Source organism: Ostrinia nubilalis, chromosome 3, assembly GCF_963855985.1.
Source record: "Ostrinia nubilalis chromosome 3, ilOstNubi1.1, whole genome shotgun sequence".
Lineage (NCBI taxonomy): Eukaryota > Metazoa > Arthropoda > Insecta > Lepidoptera > Crambidae > Ostrinia > Ostrinia nubilalis.
In genome coordinates, this window is record NC_087090.1 from 5,345,031 (window position 1) to 5,372,901 (window position 27,871).

At 35.9% G+C, this 27,871-nt stretch overlaps 2 protein-coding genes across 2 annotated transcripts; one reads left to right on the forward strand and one right to left on the reverse strand.

Annotated features, from left to right (window-relative positions):
- On the forward strand, positions 1–24,227 carry LOC135087691 (monocarboxylate transporter 12). The gene is made up of 7 exons (XM_063982439.1): positions 1–360; positions 7,101–7,649; positions 19,481–19,600; positions 20,322–20,546; positions 20,691–21,470; positions 21,910–22,110; positions 22,839–24,227. Exons 2-7 carry the CDS (start codon positions 7,505–7,507, stop codon positions 22,991–22,993), a joined length of 1,626 nt encoding a protein of 541 aa, XP_063838509.1. The 5' UTR covers positions 1–360; positions 7,101–7,504; the 3' UTR covers positions 22,994–24,227.
- On the reverse strand, positions 23,431–27,713 carry LOC135087696 (uncharacterized). Its single transcript, XM_063982448.1, has 7 exons — positions 27,489–27,713; positions 26,690–26,858; positions 26,311–26,441; positions 25,686–25,908; positions 25,536–25,617; positions 25,241–25,390; positions 23,431–24,918 (listed from the first exon to the last, which is right to left on the reverse strand). Exons 1-7 carry the CDS (start codon positions 27,619–27,621, stop codon positions 24,787–24,789), a joined length of 1,020 nt encoding a protein of 339 aa, XP_063838518.1. The 5' UTR covers positions 27,622–27,713; the 3' UTR covers positions 23,431–24,786.
- Between the last annotated feature and the right edge of the window lie 158 nt (positions 27,714–27,871).

Sequence of the window (27,871 nt, forward strand, 5' to 3'; positions counted from 1 at the left end):
CTGGTTATTTTTGTTGTCAGTCCGACTCCGACGACGCGTGAGGTTGGACGCGTGCCGAACTGCCGTACAAACTTCGATAGAACATTGTTCCACTTACGGATTGTTTTCAAAACTTTTTTATTTATCAGTGACGCGACGCTGAATCCAACGTAAGTTCAGATCGTCTTTCTTTTAAATTTTTTCTGATAAAGTGGTTAAAACTAAAAGTGCGTATAAGAAAACACCGCGGGCGTCTTTTTATTTTTGGCGCGAGATCTTTGACATGCATTTTTAAAACAAAGAACTCTACACCGGTGGCATCCTTGACTGCTCTTGAATTTTGACATTGTGGTGAAAAACTCATTGTACCTTCCACAAAATGTGAGTATTCTTCTTGCTTGTTGTTTTGTTTTTTTATATCATAATAAATAGTTTTATAAGTTACTTAAATACCTATTCTTAATACTAGAATAGATAATAAATAGTTTGTGAACATAAGGAAATAATATCAATGTTGAAATGATTTACTTAATTTTACTTGCAAACACGTATCACATTACGATAACACTGTTGTTGCATAGTAAGTCAATTAATACTACTAGACAATGGCAGCCTATTAAATTCTCGACCTAATTGCTCCACGATTGTCGATACAAGACAAGAATGAATCGTGAACAGCAACTAAACCAATCACACTTAATATTTTATTACGTCAATGATCGTAAAGTTTAAGTGATCATTTTTGCTATAAGCTGTCCACACGTGCGCTTGATACATGTGCCCTAGTAATATTATATCAACAGAGTCATCGATTTATTTACTTAATTGTTGCTTCGAAAGAACACCTTATCATAAAGTTGTTTTTGAAAACTGAGGAGCTTATTTTCCATTATCGGAAAAACCAAAATGTGGAATTTCTCACATAATCCTATAACTTTTGTTTTTCATCGCATCAATCATGTTTACTTTAAAATCCCAAAAAGGGGCGTAACGACAACAGATGACGTCATGATATCGGTATTTTTTGCAAATTACGATGAATGACGTGCGCGTTTCCCTTTCGGCCAATATTTACAAAAGATTCCGTATTGCGATGAAGCGCCGCTGGCCCAGTTGTCGACGTCAGTCCCATACAAATCTTCATTAAGGACATTAAATGTCGCACAAAGGCTAAAGCCGTGACCTTAGATAACTGGGAACCGAAAACAAAGGCACCACAATGAGAAATCAAAATGGTGATGTTATCAAATGACCGACTAATTTGCAAAACCTTGTTTAGTATTCACTGAAAGTTCTAAAGACCCCAAGATTTGATTTTTTCTTCAGCTGTTAGATGAATTAATTGGCTTGCTTTAACCAATTACCTAACTACTGTATTAATTAATTTTAACGAAATTTCTATCGACAGCCAACAATTATTGTTTCATGAAAGTAACTTAAAGCCAACACTCCTTTCTTTCAATAATATATTGTTACCTATAGCTAAATAAATTCCCAAAAGCCCTTATCAATATTTATTTCAGCTGAACTTAAATAACTTATCAATTCCAGTTATATAATCTTATTTACTGAAGTTTTGTTATGATAGTGGATAAGTTAAATATCGTTAATATTTAATGTTTCATAACGTTACTTGATAACTTGACATATTACGAATAAAATAAGTAATACGAATAAAAACATAAATCATATTACTTCTAATTTACTTACTTTTTTTGCCTACTCTACACGGCTCCGCGAAATTTATAGGTATTCTCATACCTACATATCTTAAGAATCTTTTCCAAGGATAAAACGAAGCAACGCGTGGTCATAAGTCATAAAAAAACGTTAATAACATCTAGATTCTAGACCGACATATTTGTAAAACAAGTAGGAATGCGCTTAGAAGGTAATGTTGTTTGACCTTATTTATAAGTCACACAGCAATCACATTAATTTGCGAATACTAATTAATATCGTCAATTCTAATAAAATTAGAATGAGAATTAAAAAGTGAAAAAATGCTGGCTGCTCAAACATGTGGTAAAACAAAAGCTTAGAAAGTCATGAATGGGTACGGGAAGAAAAGGTTAATTCGAATGAGAGCAATCTCAGTTGGATGAAAAATGCACGCTTCGGCAGACCTTCTATGTAGAGCGAATAAAGCCCCATTCAGTTTCAATTGAGTACATGTATTTGAGCTTGATAAAATAATAAATAATTACTTTCAGCCCTACGAACGGGAACAAAAGATTTTTACGCGTAATGAAGTTTCAGTCAATAGAATAATACTCAAAACAGAAGGTATTTACGTATAATGTAATAATAGTTGTTTGTGTAAATCTGTTGAAATATTCTTGAGAGACTTGCGTTTGAAAAACTCTATCAAAACAAGACTGATGACACCATTCAATCGTATATCACTATTATTAAATAGATTGCTCTATAGGCATCTAGATAATTATATCGTCGCATATTCTTTGACGTTTTTAATTCAATTATCAACTATCTAGTCCTAAGTAAGAGCGTCGAATAGTCACATTCGCCTTGTTCTCATATTGTTCCTTTTTAAGAGTCGTAATTCAGTGTAACTGACGAAAACTAGAAGTAACATACCCCGTTTGAATCATCGCCCTGATGAATGCTAGGCCTATGTCATCATGGTCAATGGGATCATTCTTCAAATTATTTATTTATAGTATACTTAAGAGGTAATTATAGTAACTTGATTTATTGCTGTGTTTATAAAGTCCTAAAGTTATCCGTATAAAGTCATTTCTGGTTTTTAATCATGTATGTATGTATGTTCCAGAAGTGTAGAGGTCATGATTGTTTGTAACTACAAGTGCGTATTTTCCGGCATGCACTCCTTATAAACCAGTAATAAATTATTTTAAACCAACCATGTTATGATTCCGAAACTTATCGTGCCAAGAAAATATATTTTTAGCAAGATAAATGAAAATCCGAGTATAAACAAAGTAGGTCATAAATACATCCTATTCACTATAAACAAATGGATATTGAATACTGATATCAACACGTATTTTTTAGATCATTTAATTTTTTTTTTTAAAAAGCGTTTTTCATCATCATCATTTCAGCCATAGGACGTCCACTGCTGAACATAGGCCTCCCCCAATGATTTTCACAATGGCCGGTTGGTGGCTGCCTGCATCTCGCGCCTTCCCGCTACCTTTATGAGGTCGTCGGTCCACCTTGTGTGTGGACGTCCTACGCTGCGCTTTCCGGTATGCGCATTTATTTAATCGAAAATTATCTTAGCATTTAATTTTAATTGAATTGAATTTAATACCTATAATTTTTGAATCTGTCTTAAAGACGTTTTACTTATATTTTTACTTCACACTAAATGTTTTAACGACCTACGGCAATAAGATAAGCTATTATACAATCCAATACATTTGTCAAGATCCGGCACATATTATTTCAATTACATAGCCAATGATGTAAGAAACGTGCGCAGGAGTGGATCGGACGCTCCGACCTCTTATCGCGCCGATAACTCGCGATAGGGGCTCGGTCAAGCGTGTCATGTAACAAGTCGGGATATCATGTCATCATATCGTTACTTAATAGAGACTATGTTTTTTTTTTCATTACATATCGAAATGATTACTATAGGAAATTAACCAGTACATCATATTCTTGAATTGAGTTGTTTCTTTGTATTTGATCTGACACTTACATCCGAAAAAATTAGGACTATTATTTTTATCATGTTAAAAATAATAATATTAATTAAATATTGAGAGTTATTCCCCTGGAAAAAGTGTTTTTTTAACAAGCATTACAAATCCTGTAATGTTATATCAATTTATTATTAGTATGAAAATTATTATAGATCATACCTTCACGTGGTAGGTTGGAAATAATAAATTTTAGAACCAAAAAAATTTATCGTCTATTGATTGAAATGTCACTAACATTTTTTGTCATCGCCACCTCTTGCTCGTGTTCAGTTTATTACAGGACACATCCATCACCCCTTACATCCCGTAAATCCTTTGGGAATAGAGCAACGTTATATGAGATAACGATATTTTAGACTCACTATAAGAATATATTTATTGGCAGCTTGTCGGAGCTTCTTGTCACAAAAAACTCACGCTTACAGTAAAGTTAGCAAGTTTTTGTAATATTTAATTAACTACGTTGCCTACAGCTTAATTAATACAAGCAAAAAACCGTAAGTAAGGCTTTTCATCAGACACCTACAATTTAATCTGTAACAGTTTCTAAAAACTTAAATGTGATTTTAAGAAACCCAGAGTAGTGTAAAAATAGATCTGAAATCTGTAAGATAGTAAGTAAAGAAACCTTATGTTAGAGACACAAATATATTTGACATTATTTTTCAAACCTCGTAAAAGTTAGAGATAGTAAAGGAAGCATTTGAGACTGCTGAAATATCCTATTCCAATTCCGATTTTTAGTCACGTAAGCAGTGAATGCAATATACAGCTTTTGTGTGGAATTTCAATAAAGCTTCTATTTGTTTTGATGAGAATGACGTCAAAATTCCCAGAACTTTTAATAAACGTGCTTATTTTTATCTCGTTTTATATACTCAGTATATTCTATCGCAATCAGTATGTAATCAATAATCGTGCTACTATCACGTCGATAAAAAATAGCCAGCCATTAATACAGATTATTATGACATTATTAATGTTCATATTATCTCGTTATTACATGATTGATTTCGCTTTAGTGAAAATGAGGCTTTCTATGTTTTAGACCACGGGCTGGAAGACGTAGCGTGGGCAGGCCTCCTACTAGGTGGACCGACGATCTGGTAAAGGTCGCGGGAAGAGCCTGGATGCGGGCAGCGCAGGACCGTTCATTGTGGAAAACCTTGGGGGAGGCCTTTGTCCAGCAGTGGACGTCATTTGGCTGAAACGAACGAACGATGTTTTAGTTAGTAGTTAACACTACGAAAGTTCCAGTATATTTTTCTAAGATTTTTATCAATTTAAACATTGATAAATCTACGAGTATAATAATAAGAACAGCTTGATGACGTTAATGTTAAGCTAATGAAGAAAAACTTTTAATTGTTTCATTAAGTTTTTGTTTAGAGAGTTCAGATGGGTATGTGACAAGCTACAAAATTAAATGTCCATGAAAACTACTCGTGCATCATGCATTTTGCTCACAATCCTTCGTAGCGTACATTATAGATTACATTTTCTATAATTTATTATTTTTAGGTATTGATTAGTGTTCGACGCTGTTTATTTTGTCCTCGCCAAAAAATGCGTGACGAGACTAACGAGGTCTAACACCTTTAGGCTTCTTTTTTTAGCAATTTAAAAACCACAAATCTGTACAAATAAAATGCTAATAAATTAACGCCCGTATTCACAAACGATGCTTGCTTAAGGAAAGCAGCAAATCAAACGCACAGCGTTGAATATAGCTCTGTCATTGGTTCATTCGTTACCCTGTGCGTTCACAGTTCACGCGCACTGTGAGACCTCATACTAATGTTTGTGAATACGGGCGTAAATATCCTCATCACAACAAAAGCCACTCAGCATTCACTGGGTTATACGAAAAAGTGATCGAAATTAGACCTTCCAAATACGTGACACCAGGCAAAGCCTCGGCGGACATTTTAATAACGTTATTTATATTCCATACTTATTGCCATAAAATATTATTTTAAATTAGCCTTTGTCCGCGGTTTTTTTCCCTGTGGCATTAATAAATTAATCTATCTAAACCGTCAAAACAATAGATTTACATAATTTTAAACCTCTTTATACTTTTTAGTCGAAGATGGAAATGGGTCCTTTAACCTTTACGATGTCATGTTTTAATACAAAGTAGGTAATTTAATTTATATTCAAAGGAGAAGCGACCTTATTGAAATATAAATTATATAATCAACATAAACAACTAGTCACTTGGTATATAAGGTTGAGTATCGTAACAGTTCAGTAATCTCTGCCTTTAACCTATGCCTAATCTATGCAAATTAATTAACTCGCTATCCCAATACTGGGTGAAGGCCTACTACGCATCCAATCATTCGTGATTGAACCAAATAGGTGGATTAAATACAGTTAGACCGCAAAACTAAGTATTTAGTAGAAAATTATCTAGTATAAATAAAATTTTAGTTTAGTGAAATGCGCTTTAAATGAAATAAGACCACATGTTTCTTAGACAGTTTATTTTACAAAATATTTTAGCTTAAATTCAGTAAACCACTAAATTTAGCTTTTCCCAACGCTGCAGCGTTGTTGGGAAACTAATATCGGAATATTAAACATTCTTGGATCTTCCAACGTCTTCCTGCAATCTAACTTTCATACGTGACGTTCATTCTGCTGTGTTTTGTGATAAAACTGGTAAAGTATTTTGAACCCAACTACCATCATATAAAGCTGATGATATTCTAAGCAATATTATGATATTACCAGCTCCATTTAGGTATTTAATAATACAGATAACCCAAAAAATCTATTGAATAGTTATCGGGAAATCACTTGTCTAGCTAGCAACCCAGATTTCGACGTTTAGATATTGATATAGGTACTCTACAAATACTGATATAGCCTACGTTGTAGGGTTCGGTTGTTTCTGAAGGATTATCGATCAATTAGTTTCTTTTTGGGTCGCGAGAAACATAACATAAATATTCATAATTGGGTTAGGGACGATAGGTCGTGAGTGCCATTCCGAATATTTTTTGCAATAAACGAACCGATTAGAATGTCATAAATTGGTTCGTGGGTTTCGTAGTAACGGCCCATGAATAGTTAATGCTGCTCTTAGGGACGTCTGTTACAATCTCTTTATTGAGTTAGGTTTAACGTAACATTCTCACAATAATCACTGATCTTGACAACTACTTCTTCTACCTTTTCAAAAATCGAATAGTTTTCCATGACTTTTTGGACTACGCAACCACTTAAATGTACTTGAAAATATCAAATGTTTAATAAACATTTTAGATAACTTGCTGTCATGATCTTTTAGTTAAATGACATTATTTTTATATCTCGTTTGTGATAAAGATACATGAAAATGTATATTTTTATCTGCCGTATCGTGTCAACAATGACTTGTTTTTCCAATGTCTTTTATCTGAACATCTCTTGTTTCAGACGAGGAAAGCCGCCAAAAGAAAACATGTCTCGCATCCACTGGACGACATTAGCATACCAGCCCGTCCTAAACCGCAGATAGGCCCCGGAATAATGTACTACAATAATAGATAATACCTATAGAATCTAGCCGCTTTACATACAACGCGCTTCCATAATATTCCAAACATCGGTTCCTCCAGATTTTAAAAAGATAAAATATTTTTAATAATCTAATTTTAATATTGACGAAAGCTTTAAACGCATAGTAATAATAATCAATAACAGTCATATCTGAACGACAATACGAGTATATTAATCAGATCACTAGTTAAAACTGAATTTTAAAAGCGCTTTAAGAATCATATCAAAATCAGCTGCCTTATAAAGTGACAAATTAGTGACTAGTGCCAAAGGTTTGGGAAATGTCGCACGGAGGAGTGAAGAGCGCGAAGAATGGGAACGGGACAGCGGCGCAGGAGTCGCCGCGCTATGAAAGTCCGCCGCCGCCACCTGATGGAGGCTGGGGGTGGATGGTCGTCTTCGCTTCATTCATGATCCACATAGTCAGTGAGTATTTCTTTTATTAATTATTAAATCAAACGCAATGTCTGTAAAATGTCATGTGATGCAGTTTAAATAGTTCGCGATATATCGACGAATCTACACATACTCGTACTCCCAAATAAAAAGTTAGTTTGATTTGCAAAATTCTTTACGAACTGGATGCCAACAACAGTACAAAGTTAGTTTTTCAGTTCCAACTCAATGTTTGCGCTACCTAGTTTCTAAAACGAGGGACTATGTAGGTACATACTCGTATACTCTTACATAATTATGTTGTTGTTATGAGTAGTTAGTGGGAGGCTCTAAAACTCGTGAGTTTAATTAACTCCGACTCCTAACTCAATATTAGTTGTAATCACGTAACCTAATAAACTAGAGGTTTCTGCTCCTACATAAATAAAAATAAAGATATCTGACAGCAAATATTGCAGAAAGTTATGGTTACTTTATCTTAAAGCTAACATTTCACTTGTCAGTGCAATCTTATCGCTCTATCAATCTCGTGACTTTCAGCATTTACCTCAATGTTTGGTTTGGCTGGAGATCCTATTACGATTCTATACATAATTCAACTTCTTTGCTTCTCGTTATAACATAATAGCTATTATGTAAAAATGGGAACAATTGTTAGGGTTTAGGCAAACAGTGCTGGCTGCGGGACCTCTATTTGCAAAGTTAACATTGCTCGGGCACGATTGATGTTCAATTACAGCGGTAGATTGAGGTCGGTTTGAGAACTGAAAACATTAAATACTTTTTCATTACCTAACCTTAAGATTTGTAATCAATTGGATCGTAACGAGACACTTTTTCCTTTTTTGATAATGAGACTAACCTATCTAAAGCTTAGATACCAATCCTATTACTTAAAAGGCTAAGTCTTTTAAGCTTCATAGAACTTTCATGATAAAATCAATGTTAATACGAGCCTTCATTTTGCTTAGTTTTTCACTTCGCCTCAACAATCGGCGACGCCACACACAAAGTTATCTGTCGTACTTAGATACACCAACCCTACCCTTTTTGCAGACGAACTTTTTAACGTAATGAGTTTTTAGTTCGTGAAATAAAACTACAGCTGAATCGCATTGTTCTTTGCAGATACCGAATACCTAAAGTACTTTAACAACCCGAAGTTATACATACTTTTATATACTTTTAACTACTCAAAATGAAGTTTCAGAATAATCTCTCTATTGCGAAGTAAATATTGAAATATTCAACAAACAATTCCTACTTAATTCTTGTTGTAAATACTTAGTAGCAGTTTGCTCTATCACAAGTGTGTACATAATTTAGTGCCGCTCTTAATGAAGTTTAAACAGTTTTATCAACTAAATGATAAAGTAGACCGAGTGCATCCATATATCATTAAACATTCAATGTCCACGTGAACTGCAATACCCAGTGAACTTTATAGGACCCGTTTGATATAAAGAAAAAACAATTTTTCGATAAAATATTAACTTCATTTCCATAAAAGACCCGTTTGATGTAAAAAAAAACTATTTCTCTATAAAATATTAACTTACTTTCCAGCTGGCTAGCTAAGGGTCTCCCCAGTTGTCGAGTCATCTCACCTTGTTATAAAGACGCTGAAGAAGTGACAGGACATGTATGGCCTAAACACAAGCAAACAATTGCGATATATTATTTTTATTTTATCTTTTGGACTGTAACAACTAAGATCTTTGAACTAACTTTGATTTAAGAACTTTGAATCAGACTTCTGAAAGCCGAAACCATATTTATTTTCTATTTTCAGCTAATCAATTGCAAATATTCGTTATCAAACTTACTTCTGGAAATATACATCTGTATCATTCTGGCGGAAAATAACTTGCGCATATTTACAAAACAAGTGCTTAAGTATCAACTTGGGAACGTATGCCGCGATAAATTACTAGGTTACATTACAACAAAGAACGCAATAAATAGCGGTCACGTGACAGACCCTACAATTAAGTCCAGTCTCGCTATAAAGCTCTATCTCGAGAATAACATCTTTTATGCAAATCTATCTATATAAATAAAAATGAATTGTTGTTCGTTAGTCTGATTAAAACTCGAGAACAGCTGGGCCGATTAAGCTGATTTTGGTTTTAAAATGTTTGTCGTAGTCCAGGGTAGGTCTAAACGGTGAGCAAATAAGGAAAAATTGCGATGGCTTATTTATTGCCTTTAAGGCGGAACAGAATTCGCCGGGTCAGCTAGTCACTAATAGAGATGATTAAGAGGATAATAAATCTTAATTTAATATTGGTTATGACGAGGTACCCCCTCAGCTTTGGACACCTTTTGAAAGTAATTTCCAATAACGTGTCTGTTTGATTATTTCATGACCAAATTAATGTGCCATTAGTATTTTAGTTTATAATCCTCAATTTCCCGCACTAATGAATGTGGCCCTATTCGTCAACCCCCGGCCTTTCAGACCCGATTCTATCTTGGGATGAGCGACAAATATTTATGTGGACCATTTATTTAACCCTCTTTAACCGTTTTCGCTGAAGCACCGCCCAAAATCTCTGGTTACTGAAGCCATTCGGAATGATATGGGTACAAAGGTACGGATCTATGAAAACAGAGTTTTATATTTATATTCATTTGTTATAATGAATCGTTTGGTTGATACGAATAATGAAGTAAGCAGTTATCATATCTTACTTTGTTGTTCAAACATGAAATTAATTAGGTATACCTAATAAATTTTATGCACTGTTTTATATGGCTTGAATTAATGTTATCTATTTACTGCCAACCCTATGTATGTACTAAAGTAAATTAATATTTCATCTTTGCTTTCAATTTAATGACGTAACAATATTGATGCAAATATTGGTTCTAAAAACCTGATAAATAAATAATTTGGTGAAATTACTCGAAGCCCTTCGATACTTCGAATACAAAGACCCAAAAATCAAATAAGCCTCAAGAGCTTTTACAAATTTATAACTTCAAACGTAAAAGGGATTTTAATGGATTGTACTTGAGGGATGTTTCACTTTGTTGATAATGTTTGATTCGAAGCACCTATCTAGAGATCTTTGAGTTACAATACAATTGTTACTCGAGCAATGCGATTAGATGAGTTAGGTACCTACCATCCAAATTAAATTGTTTGGCCTTAATATTTGACTCCAACAGAAGGTATTCGATTGTGAATAGCCAAATAAATACAGGACACAATTCTGTCGATTTCGTCAATATTTACGTCGCTAACTTTATTTAAAGGCGTATTTCATGAGTTTCATTTTTATGAGATACGCATTTTATCCTATAGCGATCGTGACATTTTGATCATTATGTATAGGTAATTTACCCTGATTGGTGACGGATTGTATTCTTTCAGAAAGCTATCAAGTGTAGCACGTTTCAAATTTCCTATCCACACAATCTATTCGAAGTCGAAACGTAGCGTGCCGCGAGTCATTTCGCCTCGCGATCGCGTGACCGTTTCACAGTACATTACTCGGCCTTTCCGAAACGCATGCATTCAGATACATCCTTCTGTTCTCGGGTCAAATGGCACTGGCTGATTGGATAATCAACACCGGTCCTGTGCAGTTTTCCGAGAACAACAGATTTGGAGACGTTCTGGCCAACTGTCACGCAAGGATCTGCGTCATTTTAACTTTTTCAAGATAACTTCTTTTTTCCTATTGTCTTTTCTTCATATACGATAGTTACAAAGTAAAAGAACCTTTTCACAATAACTCTTTTTATTTGTCATTTCTATGAAAGACGAGAGTTACAAAGAAAGAGCGAAGTTCAAAGCACACCTTCCTTTAGTTTCTGAAAGTTTTTACCCGAATATATTTTTAGACTTTGCGACGTATCAAATCCTTTCCTCCTCACCCGAATTATGAAAAGCCGATAAGTTCTAGACGATTTTATCTATAAAGAACAATAATCAACCAAATGTGCTACTTTATTAAGCCTTCAACTGTCGTCATATACGTAATCGACTTAAGAGCATGTCAAGTAACCGTTGCGTCTGACAGCTCAATGAGCTAAATCTCATGTTATCCTGCTGACAAGTACCTACTTATAGATGACTTATAGTAGTTACATGACTGGCATGTCACCGATAATGCCTCTATATGTTCACCCTGTACCTAATATTATTAGCTGCCGAGTTTATTGAAGCAAACAGTAGGTAGGTATAATACGATTGTAGCTACGTGATTGTTGTTGGGTTAAATATGAAATACATAATATACTTACCTAAGTATTGTCTTGTAAAAGTATGTACATATAGATCTGGGGGCACGGCAGTGCCCCCACCAAGTCGAGCAAAAAAGCGGCAAGGCCGTACCATCCTTTTCTCGAAGCAATTCAGGCCATTTTCGACCCCCTGTAACTTCGTTGTGGATAAAACTAGAAGACTGAATTTTCAGTAACCATGCAGGCATTGTAAAGACACGGTACATTTCAAATTTCATTCAATTTGAACCAGTAGTTTAAGCATTATAACGGGTCAAAGTTTCTTAATTTTGTCACTCACTGACTGACTCACCGATCATCAAAACTCTAAGGCACTTCTAGCAGACCTAGAAGCTTCAAATTTGGAATATAAGTAGTGTTTGGTGTATGAATCAAGGAAAAACTAAAATATTTGGGGGCACGGTAGTGCAACCGCCAAGTCGAGTAAAATTTTTCAATTTCGGTCCAGTTTTCTAGATGTAACATAACTGCTGTCTACAAAATACAAAAAGAAATGAGATCCCATCAAAAACAATACTTGTCAAAAAAACCAAGTCTCGCAACTCAGTTGTTCTACGGTAAAAAGTTGTGAGATCCATGTAATACCAAGTCAAGGCCAGGAAATCTTTAACGTTTTACATAAATATATTGACTTGGCCATCGCATGAAAACACGTGTAAATTAAATTATTTAGTGCGATGGCCAAGTCAATAATTTATGTAAAACGTTAAAGATTTCCTGGCCTGGACTTGGTATTACATGGATCTCACTACTTTTTACCGTAGAACAACTGAGTTGCGAGACTTGGTTTTCAACCGACTTCAAAAAAGGAGGAGGTTCTCAATTCGACCCGTTTGTTTTTTTTGTTTTTTCTATGTTTGTTACGCGATAACTCCGCCAATTATGAACCGATTTGAACAAATCTTTTTTCGGCGTATAGGTAATACCTCAAGGGTGGTCCCATTTAAATTTAATATTAGAAAAAACAACCCCCAAGGGTGGAAAATTGGGGATGAACTTTTTTATACGCAATATCTCCGCCGATTATAAATCAATTTGAACGATTATTTTTTTGTTGAATAGGTATTATCAAAAGGGTGGTTTCATGCGAATTTGAAGAAAATAATTCACCCCCAAGGGTGGAAAATTGAGGATGAACTTTTTTATACGCAATATCTCCGCCGATTATGAACCAATTTGAACGATTATTTTTTTGTTGAATAGGTATTATCAAAAGAGTGGTTTCATGCGAATTTGAAGAAAATATTTCACCCCCAAGGGTAGAACTTTTTTTTAATTTTTTTTTTTTTTTTTGTGTTCACGCATTTGAAGTCGGTTTTATTTTTTTTTAAAAGTTAATTATTTTGACAAGTATTGTTTTTGATGGGATAGATTTATTCTAAACAAAGCTCCTAAAATGTAGCAGATTAATGCCCGTTTTCACCATCAATCCTTAATTTTTAAGTGACCCCTATGGTAACACATAACAGGAATTTTGTTTTCATAGGGGTCACTTAAAAGTAGCGATTGATGGTGAAAACGGACATAAGTATTTCAGAAATTTCTGATACAACCCTAAAATTATTACGTTGGTATTCTCGCACGAGCCTATATCTACTTTATATTCTAACAATATTCTAAGTGCCCAAAGGATGTAATAAAACCTTTATTTACATAACAAGATTAACGTAGATAAAGCCTAAGTACAGTAATACCATATATTTACTCGAATTAGCGGATAATAGCCGTCGTAAAACATGACTAGGTGCGATGTCATAACACGATTTGTTAATCTTTACGGCTTTCATCGTGATTGCCACCGCGATGAGTAAACAATAAGAGTAGCGGGACTATTAGGCAGTCAAAATGACTAATGCCCGTTTTCACCATCAATCCCAAATTTTTAAGTGACCCCTATGAAAACAAAATTCCTGTTATGTGTTACCCATAGGGTCACTTAAAAATTAGGGATTGATGGTGAAAACGGGTATAAAAGTTACTTTTTCGTTGTCGATTATTAAGTCTTTTATTTATGACTTTCTTTTAACTTTGATTAATATACATTCGCAAACAAAAGTTATTAGACCCCTATTGTAACGGAAAATCAAAGTTAAATTCAGTTAGCAAAACAATTACTTTTAATTGTATCTATGTTTACACCCACACTAATCACTCAGTATGAAACAATGAAATAAAACCATATTATGACTCCGTACTAAAATAGAAAAACACGAGTCTCAACGCAACATTTTTTTATTGAATTTGAACACGAAAGCTTAAAATCTTATTATTATGAATCCGTATCCTAAATCTTTGCTACGAAATATTTTGACTACGTCGTAGTCGTCAAAATACTGTTCGATTCGTAAAAATACACCGGTCACACTACCGCTTCATGTGTGAATACGGTTAATTGTCAGCAACCTAACTTTTCACCCTTAAATGTTTCCGAATGTATTCCTTTGTCTCTTTTGGAAACAAAGGAAGTAATTTATCACCAATACGATACATACAGAGTGTTACTCATACACATTCAAAAACAAATACCTACTGCTGCTCTGAGGGCAGCCTACATTACTCGTATGTAAAACAAGAGATGACTAACTCCTTCGATTATAATAAAATAGAAGTGTGTCAAATAAATAAATAAAGTCCTTTATTGCTTCTACAACTTACTAAGCTAGTTACAATTAGCTTGATAGAAGAACGTTATGAACAGAATGCTATAATAATAAATTGCCAGTTCAAATAGTTGTAAATATTGTTTACATAAGTAGATCCTCAAATCGTAAACAGACAAACGTAGTTGTTTATTGCACCATCACGTCGAATCGTTCATGCCCATTCGACCATAAAAATGTAGTATTTACTTTGTTTATAGCATCTAGAACAAAAGGATTGTTATAAAATAGGTTTATTAACTTTCAGATGAGAAAATTGTGCAAAAAATTACTTCGAAAAATATTTATCTTTCTCCTACCACAACTTCACCTAAAGAACAGTGCCTCGTCAATGCAGTCCAGCAATCCAGACCTAGATTAGGTATTAATCACACCTTAGTCAATAAATATTTTTTTTTCGTGAAAAATATTGAATGTATGACGTACCTACTTTAAAATAAAAAGACAGTGTCGAGTGATACAAATATTAGCCAAAATTAAATACACAAACATTGTTAATACTTAAAATTGGTAACATTGTTCTCAAGGGACAACGTGAAATTAATTTTAACTTCATAAAGGTTTAAACATTTTATAATGTAGAGATGAATTGCCAAACAAACAGCATTACAAAATATACAAATTTCACTCCCTTTGAAGACCCATTCGGATTCTAAGCATAATTTAATTTAATCAGACGGGTAAAAGTTTCTTCCAAAAGACCTCGACAATACAGAAAGTCTACAAAATGAAAACATTTTCTGTTTCTTAATAACAATAAAGACAAGTTAGTTCAATTACTTCGTTTCTTCTCGATTTATAGCTAAACAAAATTAAATCGTCTGATCTAATATATCTTGGTAATTGAATACACTAAAAAACTAAACCTTTTCTTTTGAATAATTCAACGGTATATTTATTGCTCTAGAATCTAGATAAACTTTTCTTAGATAAAAGTATTATTTTTGTAAGTTTTGACATTTGATTACTGTGTGAAACTATTACAAGAAGAGTTTAAAGATGCTACACTCCTAAGCTATAAACGAATTCATGTTAATTAACTTTGTACCAGTTAACTAGAGATCTAAAAGTAAAAATACCTACGTTCAAAAGATGCACTTCACATGACCGACAATAACTTGTCCATGTGTGCTCGGGCGCGACAATAATTATTAAGTATGAGTCAATTATTTCTTATCACTGCACTATACTTAGACATTGGCTGATGAACCCGGAGGGCAGATGCAGTCAGAATAACCTCTAGATTTTCTTATATTTTCTTATAAATATATTCAGTTGCCCGCTCTATTTTGTCTCGGTTTCTTTGAGAGTGTTGTACGTTTCGTTGAGAGTGTGAGATGTAGGTATAATGTTAGTCCCCCCTTTCCCTATGTCCACTAGACAACATTATATGCGATCAGAATGCATATAGAAATTCTAATACAGCTTCATTCTTCTGGTACTCATATTACCTACTCCTGAAAATTGTGTCCGACATTTCTGAAATTATCATTACTTCATTATTCATTCAAACGTCGATTAAGCTGGGAAGTGCTTTAATATTACAGAATGCTACAAAATGATTAAGTAATAATACTATCGTACAATAGTTATTACGAAGATTGTCGGTACTACACGTAGTACTACCACAGAATAATAATAAATACTACGTACTACTTAAACTCGTACAAGTCATAGTTTAGATTCACATAACCACATTAGCACATGGCTCATATTTAAATAAATATTGTAGTTTGTCTGATAAGAAGTCTTATCACTGCTTGCGAAATATACTGCGCCAAAACGATACTATTTAGTTTACAAACTAAATGTACTGTTTGTACAAACCATAGGTACACGAGAGCTATAAAATCCGGGTTACCTTAAAAAGTCGTAACATTTTGATAGACAACTTGAAATATAATGTCCAGAAAGTGAGATAAGAAACAGTCTCCTAACCTATTTAATCAGACTGAACATGATAGGTATATGATACTTTCAAAGACATAGCGAGATGTCCTTTATAGGTACCTATTTTGATGTGACCTAAATTCATTTACTCTTAACTGAAGGCTACGTGATATTTATCTAAAACTGATAAGGTTGACAAATATATCGCGGGCAATACAAATTTTATCAATCTGAACTGATTAATATCAATATGATAGTGTTCTAAGTACCCGTAAATCATTTTCTCTTGTTTCAAATATTGGACTAGCAACATGATAAAGTTAGGATATGACGCATCGTTTGCATGATTTGTCATTGTGTCGTTAAACAAACGGTCAATAGTGTGAGAATTACGACGTCAAATTGTGAAAAGCCTTTTTTTCTACATCGTACATAACCCACTGACCGTGGAGCTAAAAATGCAGGGCCTATATTTATTTATTTATATACTATTTTTTACTTGATCAGTCATCTCAGCATCACTTGCTGCTTCCTTCAAAACAATTTTTAATGCCTAGGCTTAAAAACCCTAACCAAGTCACAGATAAAATATACCCACGTCTAGTCTTACCTGAAAATAACTACCTTCGAATACATACTGGTCACTTTTAATGTTCCCCACAAGAAATGTGTAAATGAATTTAAAAATTATGTTTTAACGCGGCCTTGATGATAAGTAAATTCTTTCATTTAAGTAGTAGGTATACCTACTCGTATGTCTCCTTCGTATTGAACGCCACCCGCTACTTCAGCCAAATCGCGTATTTTAATAAGTAAATAATGATTGATTAATGGATAATTACTATTTATCTCCGCTTGTACGTTGACTTGTAATCAGCAAACACGCTAATTATCTGATTTGCGGAGTATCTTTAGATTATCAAGTTCAGACCTTTATTAATTACACGATAAGCTATCAGAATAGGATTTCCTACTACTTACCTACATGTACTACTGAATTAGGTGTTACATTGATTATCATTATCCCAAAGGCTTTATAAATCGGGGCAATTTTCTTCAGCTAAATATGTAAGTACCTACATTTTAAACAAAGCGACGTTATCTCTGTTGAAAACTTACCTAAGTTACATGATTATTTGAAACGTCCATGAAGTCTGAATACGAATCATAAATATTACCTAGCTTTGTAGTCTCCAGGGTATTTTTGACGCCGTCCTCCACACGCAGATTAGGACACAACGGTCATAGATACGAATTTAATGAAAGCTCACGCATCGAAATCTTGGACGAATTATCATCCAAGATCGAAATCTGTCAATACCACAACGATATATTCCGAAAAATTGTTGTTAGATTTCATCATCATACCTCTATAGGTAAATAATACAGCAATTGATTGCTTACAAAGCTTTCAATCACGATTCACGATACGAATTCGATTGGAAATTACCGCATTAGAGTTTGTTTGTCGTCGTAGCGTATCTTTTACCTTGCATGACAACAGGCCGTAATTTTCGTGGCTTGATATTAGACATGAACAAGAATATTGTCCAAGTACAAATTATTACTGTCTACTAACTGTTTGCTGCAATATTTAGGTTGGTTAACAAAATCGATGAAAGAAATTCATTGATCGCCCATGGTAAATATACCAACTTAGATGTACCAATTTTGTTGGGTACAAAATGTTGCTTAAATTATGTTAATGTTGGAAGCTTGAAGGTTAATTAAACTAAAAGAAAGTGGTAAACATAGAAACATTTAATCTCATTCATAAAACTGGAACAATATATTAATTGATTATGCATCTATGTCGTGCACTCTTACTTATTATTATTCTGTGTCGCACTCTCATGTCTTGTGGTAAAAACTATTTTCATTTGCAGAGTACAAACATTTATATATTTTCTATTTACAAATGGACCTAAAAACTAGTTTAATTGTCACAACAACCCCAGTTACAACTCTGATCACGTGGCTCGGGCTTTCTATTATTAAACAAATTCTCGGCAGCCGATAAAATTACGACGATCACGGTATACCCACGTGCCTGTCACGTTCAGTATCGGTGCTGACTCGGAAATAAATTTTATTCAATCCCTTACTTCCTAAAGACATAAAGGTCTCAATAAAGTACCTCAATTTCCTCCTCAATTGGTTGGATGCTTGGCAAGATCATTTTGTTACTTTGTTGAACATAAACACATCATAATGGTACATCTACCTAATCTTCTTATAATAGCACGTTCAATATTGGGGTTGGTGATCTTTCCATATTGATTTCATATCATTACGCCATGGCACCAACGGCACCAAGCACCAATATTTAAGATGGAAAAAGGAAATAAATACGTAACTAAAACTCAATACCAATTTATCAACATCAAGCCATCACGATCGTAATACTCTACCATGAGTATCATAAAACACGATGTTTTATTTGGCAATGTTTCAAAACATCAATGTCCAGCGGGGTCATAATGACGATGCTACATAGAGTCACATATTTGCTCGTATAAAAGTTCAGCTATATGATAAGTTGCTGGAACATCATTAAGTGCGTTTCATATGTCACAAATAAGTGCCTATTTAATAGAATAGTAAGGGAAGCGCCTTTGATGTCATCAGGTTCCGTCGCCGGCGAAGCTTTTGTTCAACGAGTGTGTTCTCGAGTTCGTATCGATACTCCCGACACCTGTACGCCACGCCACCGTCACTCTAACCTACTTCGTTACATAATGCCACATTACACCCGATAACGGCTCGTGATCAATGCCTGGGATTTGCTTACGCCTCGCATGATTAATTTTTAATCTGGATCAGCCGTCCTTTGTTACAAACACATGTTTCAAATGTTCAAAAAATATTCAGCTAAACGTGTAGGTTCTGTTTAATTCTGCAATAATAAACGTTTGCACATGCGAGTCGTCGATAGTATACTCGTCGTACTCGTAATCATGCATATTATACCTCTACTTAGATATAACAACTTATGCTAATTGTATCATTGGTAATGTACAAGCCATTATTTTGACAAGTGTCTGTTTTTCATTCCAGCCGATGGCCTGACCTATTCGTTCGGAATATTCTATGCGGAGTTCCTGACCTACTTCGAGGAGGGAAAAGGCAAGACCGCTTTAATCATCTCCATCCTCGTGGGGGTCACCCTTAGCGCAGGTAATTACTTTAATATGCAAATTGTATTATTCTCCTTAAAGAAATAAGCATGCATTCCAGTATTTCCAACAGTCATTTCACAATGACTAAAGTAACCTAGACTAAAGCGTTTAGTTGAAATAATCGCATGGAAATAGGCATTCTCTTACAATATTGTAAATATCGTGATCTATGCAGATTATGATAATACAATCTTCCAAAATGTAGGTACAACCAAGTCACTGAAAATTCGAAAGTATTTTCCTGTACCAGTGTTTTTCTTTTCGACCTCGCGGGTTGTTTTTCCCATTAAAATAAATTTATCATCGTGTCCGCCCACTGATCGGTAAACAAGTCTTTATTCCCTTTCTGACCTATAAACAAATTATTCCATTAAACCATAGACGATGTGAGAAAAAGCGGTTCTGCATTGAATAAAGTTTCATTCGTATTTTTCAAAGGTCATTAAGTACAGAGTTTGAAAAGTAACTAAGCTAAACAATAATTTTAAACTCTGTTTATTAGGATGCGTACTTACACTGTTGTGAATCGAGACTAAGTTTCAGACTCTCAAAACATTGTTATTTTACTTTCCCTGTTCTTTCTTCTTTGTTGACTTATTAGATTTATGTAAAGCAAGCATAACAAAACTTTGCGAAGTTGCATATTTCTTCGCGGCTTGACCCAGTTATTCATTGAGTAGTATGGAAACTAACTGTAATGTGTATGACTTTTATTTCAGGTCCAATATCCAGCTCTTTCGTGAACCGATGGGGCTGCCAGCGCGTCACCGTCGCCGGCGCCCTATTGGCGTCAGCTTGCGTGATGGTCTCAGCGTTCGCCACCAACGTAGTCACCCTCATCGTCACCATCGGCATCGGCGCCGGCTTCGGCTTCGGTCTCATCTACCTTCCGGCCATCGTGTCCGTGACCGTCTGGTTTGAGCGCTACAGGAGCCTTGCTACGGGTAGGTACGGATTTCGTTGCAGTGTAGTGGTGCTCTTACTGTTATTTACATTTTTTTTTCTGTAAAAAAGCTGAACATTTGTTTAGTAAATGTAATCCAAGAGTTGGTATTTAAGTTACTCACATCCATTGTTTAACTTTACAGGCATTGCAGTATGTGGATCAGGACTTGGAACATTCCTGTTCGCGCCAATCACATCCATGCTCGTCGCAGAGTACGGCTGGCGAGGAGCCATGGCCATCATCGGAGCATTTGTCCTAAACTGCGTGCCCCTCGGCCTCATGTTCAAGCCGGTACCTGAACCACGAAGAACGCCAGCATCGGAACCCATGCTGCCCAAATCACCCAATACCCCACTGAAACGATCTCAAAGTACAGAACACGTTATTCGTGCCAATGGAAAATACGACGAAAGCGACATAGCAAGACTGACCCTTTCACAACCTGCACTTAACAATCCTCAGGAGCAAAAACATCAGCCGCCCTCTCGCCACGGCAGCGGCATTATGCAGAGGCCGGACGTCTTATATCAGGGGAGCATGACGAGCTTAGCGAAATTCCGAGCGCCCTCGCCCGACAGAATTCAAATTCCTAAAGAGGAAAGAGAAGCGAGGTGCGGCTGGCTGCCCTGCTCCGCGGAATCGAAGGCCGCCTTATCAGAAATGCTCGACTTATCGCTTCTAGTTGACCCCGTTTTTATACTTTTTTCAATATCCAACTTTTTAACTAGCATAGGCTTTTACATTCCTTACGTATACATAGTGCCTATGAGTGAAAAAATGGGAGTGGAGAACTCGGCCTACTTGATCTCTATAATTGGCGGGGCGAACTTGGTGGGAAGAATCATCCTCGGCTTCATTAGCGACAAGCCGTGGGTGAATCGTTTGCTGGCATACAATTTGTGCCTTACGATGGCAGGCATAAGTGAGTATATTGCATTCCAATATATTAACTGTATTTGACCTCAATTTACAATTGTTAGTAAATCGGTCAGTATAAATATAATCGTAAACAATCAGTATCACAGATAAAAGTTGGTAGCACAATTACACGAAATATGCGCAATTAATTTTCATAAATCAGTTGATATCTTTCAAGATTGTTAGCTATCTAATCGAACTTATCGAAAATAATTATTTTTAACAACCATAGATATCTAACCAAAGCTTTGCACTGAAAAAGTCAATCCTTATCTTTGAACTCCTACTTTTATCTCCTGATTAATGTCACGGGTCCAATGACGTTTTAACTTTCCATTAGAACCAATATTGCCTTCATTGGTTAGGTTTTGGGCTTTACAGACGAAAGACGAAAAGTGGGGAATACCTAGTCCAGTATAAAAAAATACGTATTAATGTTACAGGCACAGCAATGGCGATGGCGTGCTGGGAGTTCTGGGGCCTGGCCATATACGCGACCACCTTCGGCTTCACCATCGGGGCGTACGTGGGACTGACGTCGGTGGTCCTGGTAGACTTACTGGGGCTGGAGCGGCTGACCAACGCGTTCGGCCTGCTACTGCTCTTCCAGGGCATAGCCTCGCTCATTGGGCCGCCTTTTGCAGGTAACCAAAATATTGAATTTCTACTTTATTTGTCCCTCAACATAAGACTAAAGTTTTCACCATTAAACCCTAATTTGTAAGTGACCCCTATGTAAACAAAATTCCTGTTATTTGTTAACAAATTGTTACCTTAAGGGTCACTTAAAAATTAGGGATTGATGGTGAAAACAGGCATAACCCCCTTATTAATAAAAAGTTACGCCTAGGATGAACCCTGGATTAAAACTTTCCATACTAAATGACAATTTAAGCCAGAGTTCAACTAGGGTGTAACTTTTATTATTGTGGGGGTATGACTCTACCTATCTGATGAACTAGCGCCATCCCAAAACTACACTACAAGTGGTATTAAAACGTATCAGAATTATGAACCAGTCAACCTCTCCAGGTTCTTGAAATGTTCAATGTGTGACTTACTTCGGAATATAGCTAACAGATGGAGTTCATACTTTCAGGAGAAACTAGCGCCATCTAACGTGACTTATAATAGCTTTAAGTGAAAATTAAAGAGCCAAAGCGCGGCCTCTCGTGTCTCGTAAAGAAAACACTGAACATGAGGTTATGGTTTAATTTTCCATTTTCCTAAGCTAACAAAAATTTTTATTAGTTGTTTTGAACAGGCACTCCTTGTACAAAGAAAAAGCCGAGTTGTTATTTGTGTATTATGACGATTTATAAATAGAAAAATACGATTATTGAGTTCAATAACAAATACCTAAATATTTCAGGCTGGCTCTACGACGCGGTGGAATCCTACGCGCCCGCGTTCTATGTAGCAGGAGGGACCATCTCCCTCAGTGGGATCATCCTGTTCCTCATCCCGCTGGTGGAGCGGCGCAGCAACAGGAACCGCTTCGACGAGGCCGTGCTGGAGCAGATATAGCAGGACCGCCGGGGCACGTGCCCCGTCATCGTGCTCAACAGCCCCTCCACCCCCTCCGCCCCGTCCTCCCCGGACTCCTCTAACAGGGTACACAACACTAACATAACACACGAACATAACTTTTATACCAATTGTGATGAAGAGTGTGAATGCGCATTTGATGCCGATCAAACTCATTCCAGAGCGTGCGGAAGTGAATGTCAGTGTAGTGATAATTTTAATGGTGCAATACGTATAGATTCTTTTTAAGGTTAAGTGCCGATGGTTCTACGTTACCCAAAGAACTGCAACCAATTTCTAAATGTATAAGAATATATTATGTAAGCTATTAGAATATACTTTATTTGTAAACTATAAATATTCTGTAAATTATGTATAATATCTTAAATTAGTGAGTCACACTTGAGAAACATGGAGTTTAATGATAGACGAATCAATGCGTTTATTTCAGTTTATTTATTCATAAAATTGAGAGACATTAATTGATTAAATATTGACACCAAGTTCCATTAATATACTTAAAACTATTTCGTTATGGATCTTCCAGAAGGGTTTTAAGTTACACAATTAGATTTCAAAAATCATTTTATATTAAGATTAAAAGAGAATAACCTACGATACATGTACATGGCTAAGAAATCGTGGTAATATGTTAGATCTTACTTAAGAAAAGTATGGACTTATTCTATGACGGCCTTATTGTGGACCAATCGTGGGTAGAATGGGTAAGGTCCCGGAACCAATCAGATGCATAATCTGCTACTTGTGATCGTATACAGTAACGGCCAGTGCACGGTCAGTCTCGATCCATCGACAGAAGAGGCCCGAGGTATCAGACGGTAATCGTCTATTTTTATACTTAGTGAGCCAGGTATTGGTACAGTGACCTAGATACGAGACTGACTGGGGCTGGGTCGCCTAATAATTTAGAACATCGATTCTTTCTAGTAACGATAGGTACATTACTTGTGTATTTGCGCTATTGCATCGTGTTTAGTAGCGTCGGCAAATAATTTCTTCTTATTCTCTTTTTGTAATCTATAACTTCGACTGAATTAGATAATTGTGTATATTTGTGACGACTAAACTGCGAATCGTCGATATCCTTCGTACAAATCTATGTCTCTATATTATATTATTGTTGATCTTGTGCATCTAATGCGCTACTTGTACATTGATGTTATGCATATACCTAACATTAATTGAAATATATCGGAATTGATAACATGTCAAACCGTATTTTATTTTGATTTAAAATCAGAACCTTTTGAAAAAATATAATCAACTTTACGAAATGGACGTATGCCCTCGATTTGATTCAACAAAAAAGCTATTTTTGACCTGACGTGCGGTTTTAGAACAGTTTTAGTTATGCCAAAAAACTTAGTTTACTCATACCTACCTATGTTTGCTTAGTTACTGTTACTTATTAAATAATCACATTGAGATTGAGTTCAAAAATACAACACTTACTTACAACTATTACTGTGAGCAGTTACAGTACAAATACAGGGACGTATTCTACTTTTTTGTTCCAAACTCGAACCAATAAAATGAGGAAGCTTTGAAATATCTAAAATAAATTAACAAGGTAAAATGTACAGTATAGGGATATAAAAAATATTAATGTGGGTTAATTCGTATAAGGTTTTAAAAATAATTGATATGATAAATTTAAAAGTACCTACCTACATAGTATCAAAAAGTAGAATTACCCTGTACTATATTATTAGGAGATCAGAGATATGGTAAATCCACCTCCTTTCTCATGTTAGTGCGGGGTGGGGATTTATTTAGTTGCGCCTGAGGCGGCCCTGGCGGCGGAGATCTTCTTCATCAGGGCGATCCCAGAACAAATTCATCACTTTGGCTGCAAGGGGCGAGTCTTTCAGAGCGAAGACGCCAATTCCAAGCACGGGAGCCACCTTAAAGGTAACAAATTTTAAAAAATTATGAAATAAATTATTAAAAAGACATCATGATTTCGAAGTTCAAAATCGTTTACAATTTAACAAACTAACTACTAATATTTCTGTTTAACCCTCCTGATATGTGTTTGTGTTAATAGTGGAGAAGCTTAACATCTAGCGGACAACGAGTAGGTACTGACTGAATTACCGACTCTCCAATCGCAGTCCGACATTGATACCTTTGCCTATGGGCTATCATCGCATCAAACAGCTTATCGGAAATTGAACCTCACTGCTTCATTTCTATTCGAAATTTATCATCTGACATTATACATACGTAGTTCATCACCAGGGCCGTCTTGACAAGATACGGGGTGAAGAAGAAAGCCATCGAGTCGAACATGATCTGATTGTGTATCACTCCATAGCGTATGGAAATGAGCGGCACCCAGAATCCGAAGCTAACCATCGCCATTACCATGACGGCCTGGAAAAATACATATTATATGAGTTCAGACACATTTTGTAGGTCATGTATGAAACAAAGGCCGACAATCAATCAAACCAGAATCAATCAAACCCAGAGTTGAATAGAAATAATGATAAGATTATTTCGTCATTGGGTCACTTACATCTGTAAATGTAGCCTGGTATTCGTCGTATTTTTTCAGTTTGTACGCTTCCAAATACTTAGTGTACACTATAGAGCCAAACCTAAAACAGATGGTTGTAGTTATGAAAACGAATTAATTTTGCAATCACAAATTTCGAGGTTTACTTACATAACAAGAAACGGTTTGAAGTACATCAGAGCAAAAAGCGCAATAAACATGTTTGCGAGTATTCCGTTTTCTGGAAGTTTCAGATCCATTGTGCAGTGCTTGCAATCAAAGTCTTTTCCATAGCCTACGCCGATGCCAATTATTGGCAATATTGAGTAAAGGCATGCCAGCCCAAAGGAGATGCTGAAAAATAGGGTATTATGCCAGTCGGGGACGGGCCATCCTGAAAATGAGCACAAAAGAATAAAAAGCCTGTTTTTTATAAACCTGACTGTGCCGTTTTTATATTTATGAATGTAACATCCCCATTATGAGATCCAAGTAGTTATTTAAAAAAAGCGATCAAGCGCCGCAAGTGGGACTGGATTGGCTACACTCTCCGAAGGGATCCCGATCACATCCCCAAGCAGGCTCTGGATTGGAACCCCCAAGGAAAACGCAAACTTGGTCGCCCCAAGCAAACTTGACGGCGCACTGTGGCAGATGAGGCGAAGAATATCGGCAAGACTTGGAGCGAGATTAAACGCGAAGCTCAAGACCGAACGCGATGGAGGACTGTTGTGGACGCCCTCTGCCCCATCTAGGGGGCATAGGACCTTAATTCAAGTAAGTCAATACAGCTTACCTTGCTGGGTGTAGTAAGCGTTGATGAATCTTTCAATGCAGAGGTGGGTCAGAGACTCAATCTCGAAGACGGAAAGAAATGTATCAATAAAACCGAGTAATTTGCACAGCGAAATAAATTGGTTCATAAATCTGAAATTATGAAATTGACAATTAACTACTTATTCAGTTAAGAACACACTAAAGTATATTTTTTTAACAAAAAATGTAACTTTACTTTTCCAAATTAATTTATTTTTAAAACGCATGAGTAAAGTAAAATATTTTGGTTTAAATTGCAACCTATTCATTATTAAAAGAAGATTGGAGTAATCAAGCTTAAGTGTAGCTGTACTAACTGTAGCTAGTCTCAAATGAAACATAAAAAATAGTCAACATACTCAAACAAGTAGCCAATGGTTAAGGTGTTCGCCACGGTGTAGGTCGACCGGCGGAATGTAACCGCCGTGAAGAGCGGCAGCAAATTCTGGTAGCGGCTCAGCCCGGACAGCTTGTCCGATCGCAGGATGCAGAAAGTCACTATCATTCCAATAGCAAATGCCAGCACGCCTAAAATAACAATATTCCAACTATAGAATGGGTCGTGGTAAAAATAACAACAACTTAAATTAAAGCAAATCCCTTTTGATCTCAAACAATTCATTTTACATCTCCTAGGTTTTTAGGAGAAATTGCTTCCTAGCGATAAGCCCGCTGAAATTGTGCCGTTTCAGTTTTATTAACTGAAATGAAGGAGATGCTATCTAAGTAATCTAACTATCTTTCTGTCCATCCCTTTGCACAAAAAAGATTTAGGTACTTGTGAATGAATAAAAGTTAAAGTTAGTGAAAATCCTTTGCAATGTTTTCAACAACGTGTCATACGAGAATCATACTACGAGTAAATAGTTCACAAAGTTATTAGGACTCATTCGCGCGGCAGATACTTTATCTCAAATGGACTCTTTGTTGTGACCGTTTGGTACATTATGACACCGATACAAAAAAAGTAGTTATATTCTATGATCATGTTAAATCGCAAAAATAAAGAACAGTGCCTAAATTGAACTTTACGAACGAAAAGTTTTCAAGATAACAATGAAAAAATAATAATTTCATTAACTTGTTACGATAACGCTTAATATTATTAAAATAAAGATAAAAAAGCTTTAAACAGTATTGAAAATCCAAAAAAATTACCAATATCGAAGTAAGCGTTCCTCAAGCTGTTGATTTCTGATTCCTTAAAGAGGTCTTGCGGATAGCGGCAGACCCTGTTTTCGTCGCAATCCTCGTAGATGGGGCTGTAGAGCCGGTAGGTGTGGATGGACATTTTGACGGCGGGGCGGCTTCCCTGTCTGGAGGCTTCAGATGGGAATGAGCCAGACTCCCGGGAGACGTTGCGATGCGCTTGCGTGCAGCGGCGACAGGGCCGGGGGTGGCGATGCAGCGGCCGCGGGATGTACCTGTTGCGCCGGACGCGCCGGTCGCGATATGCTCCGCTCGGCTTATTGTTCTTCAAACTTGATGTAACGTAGAACGCTCTTGAGTTTGCGAACTACTTACGAGTATAAGCGCTAAGC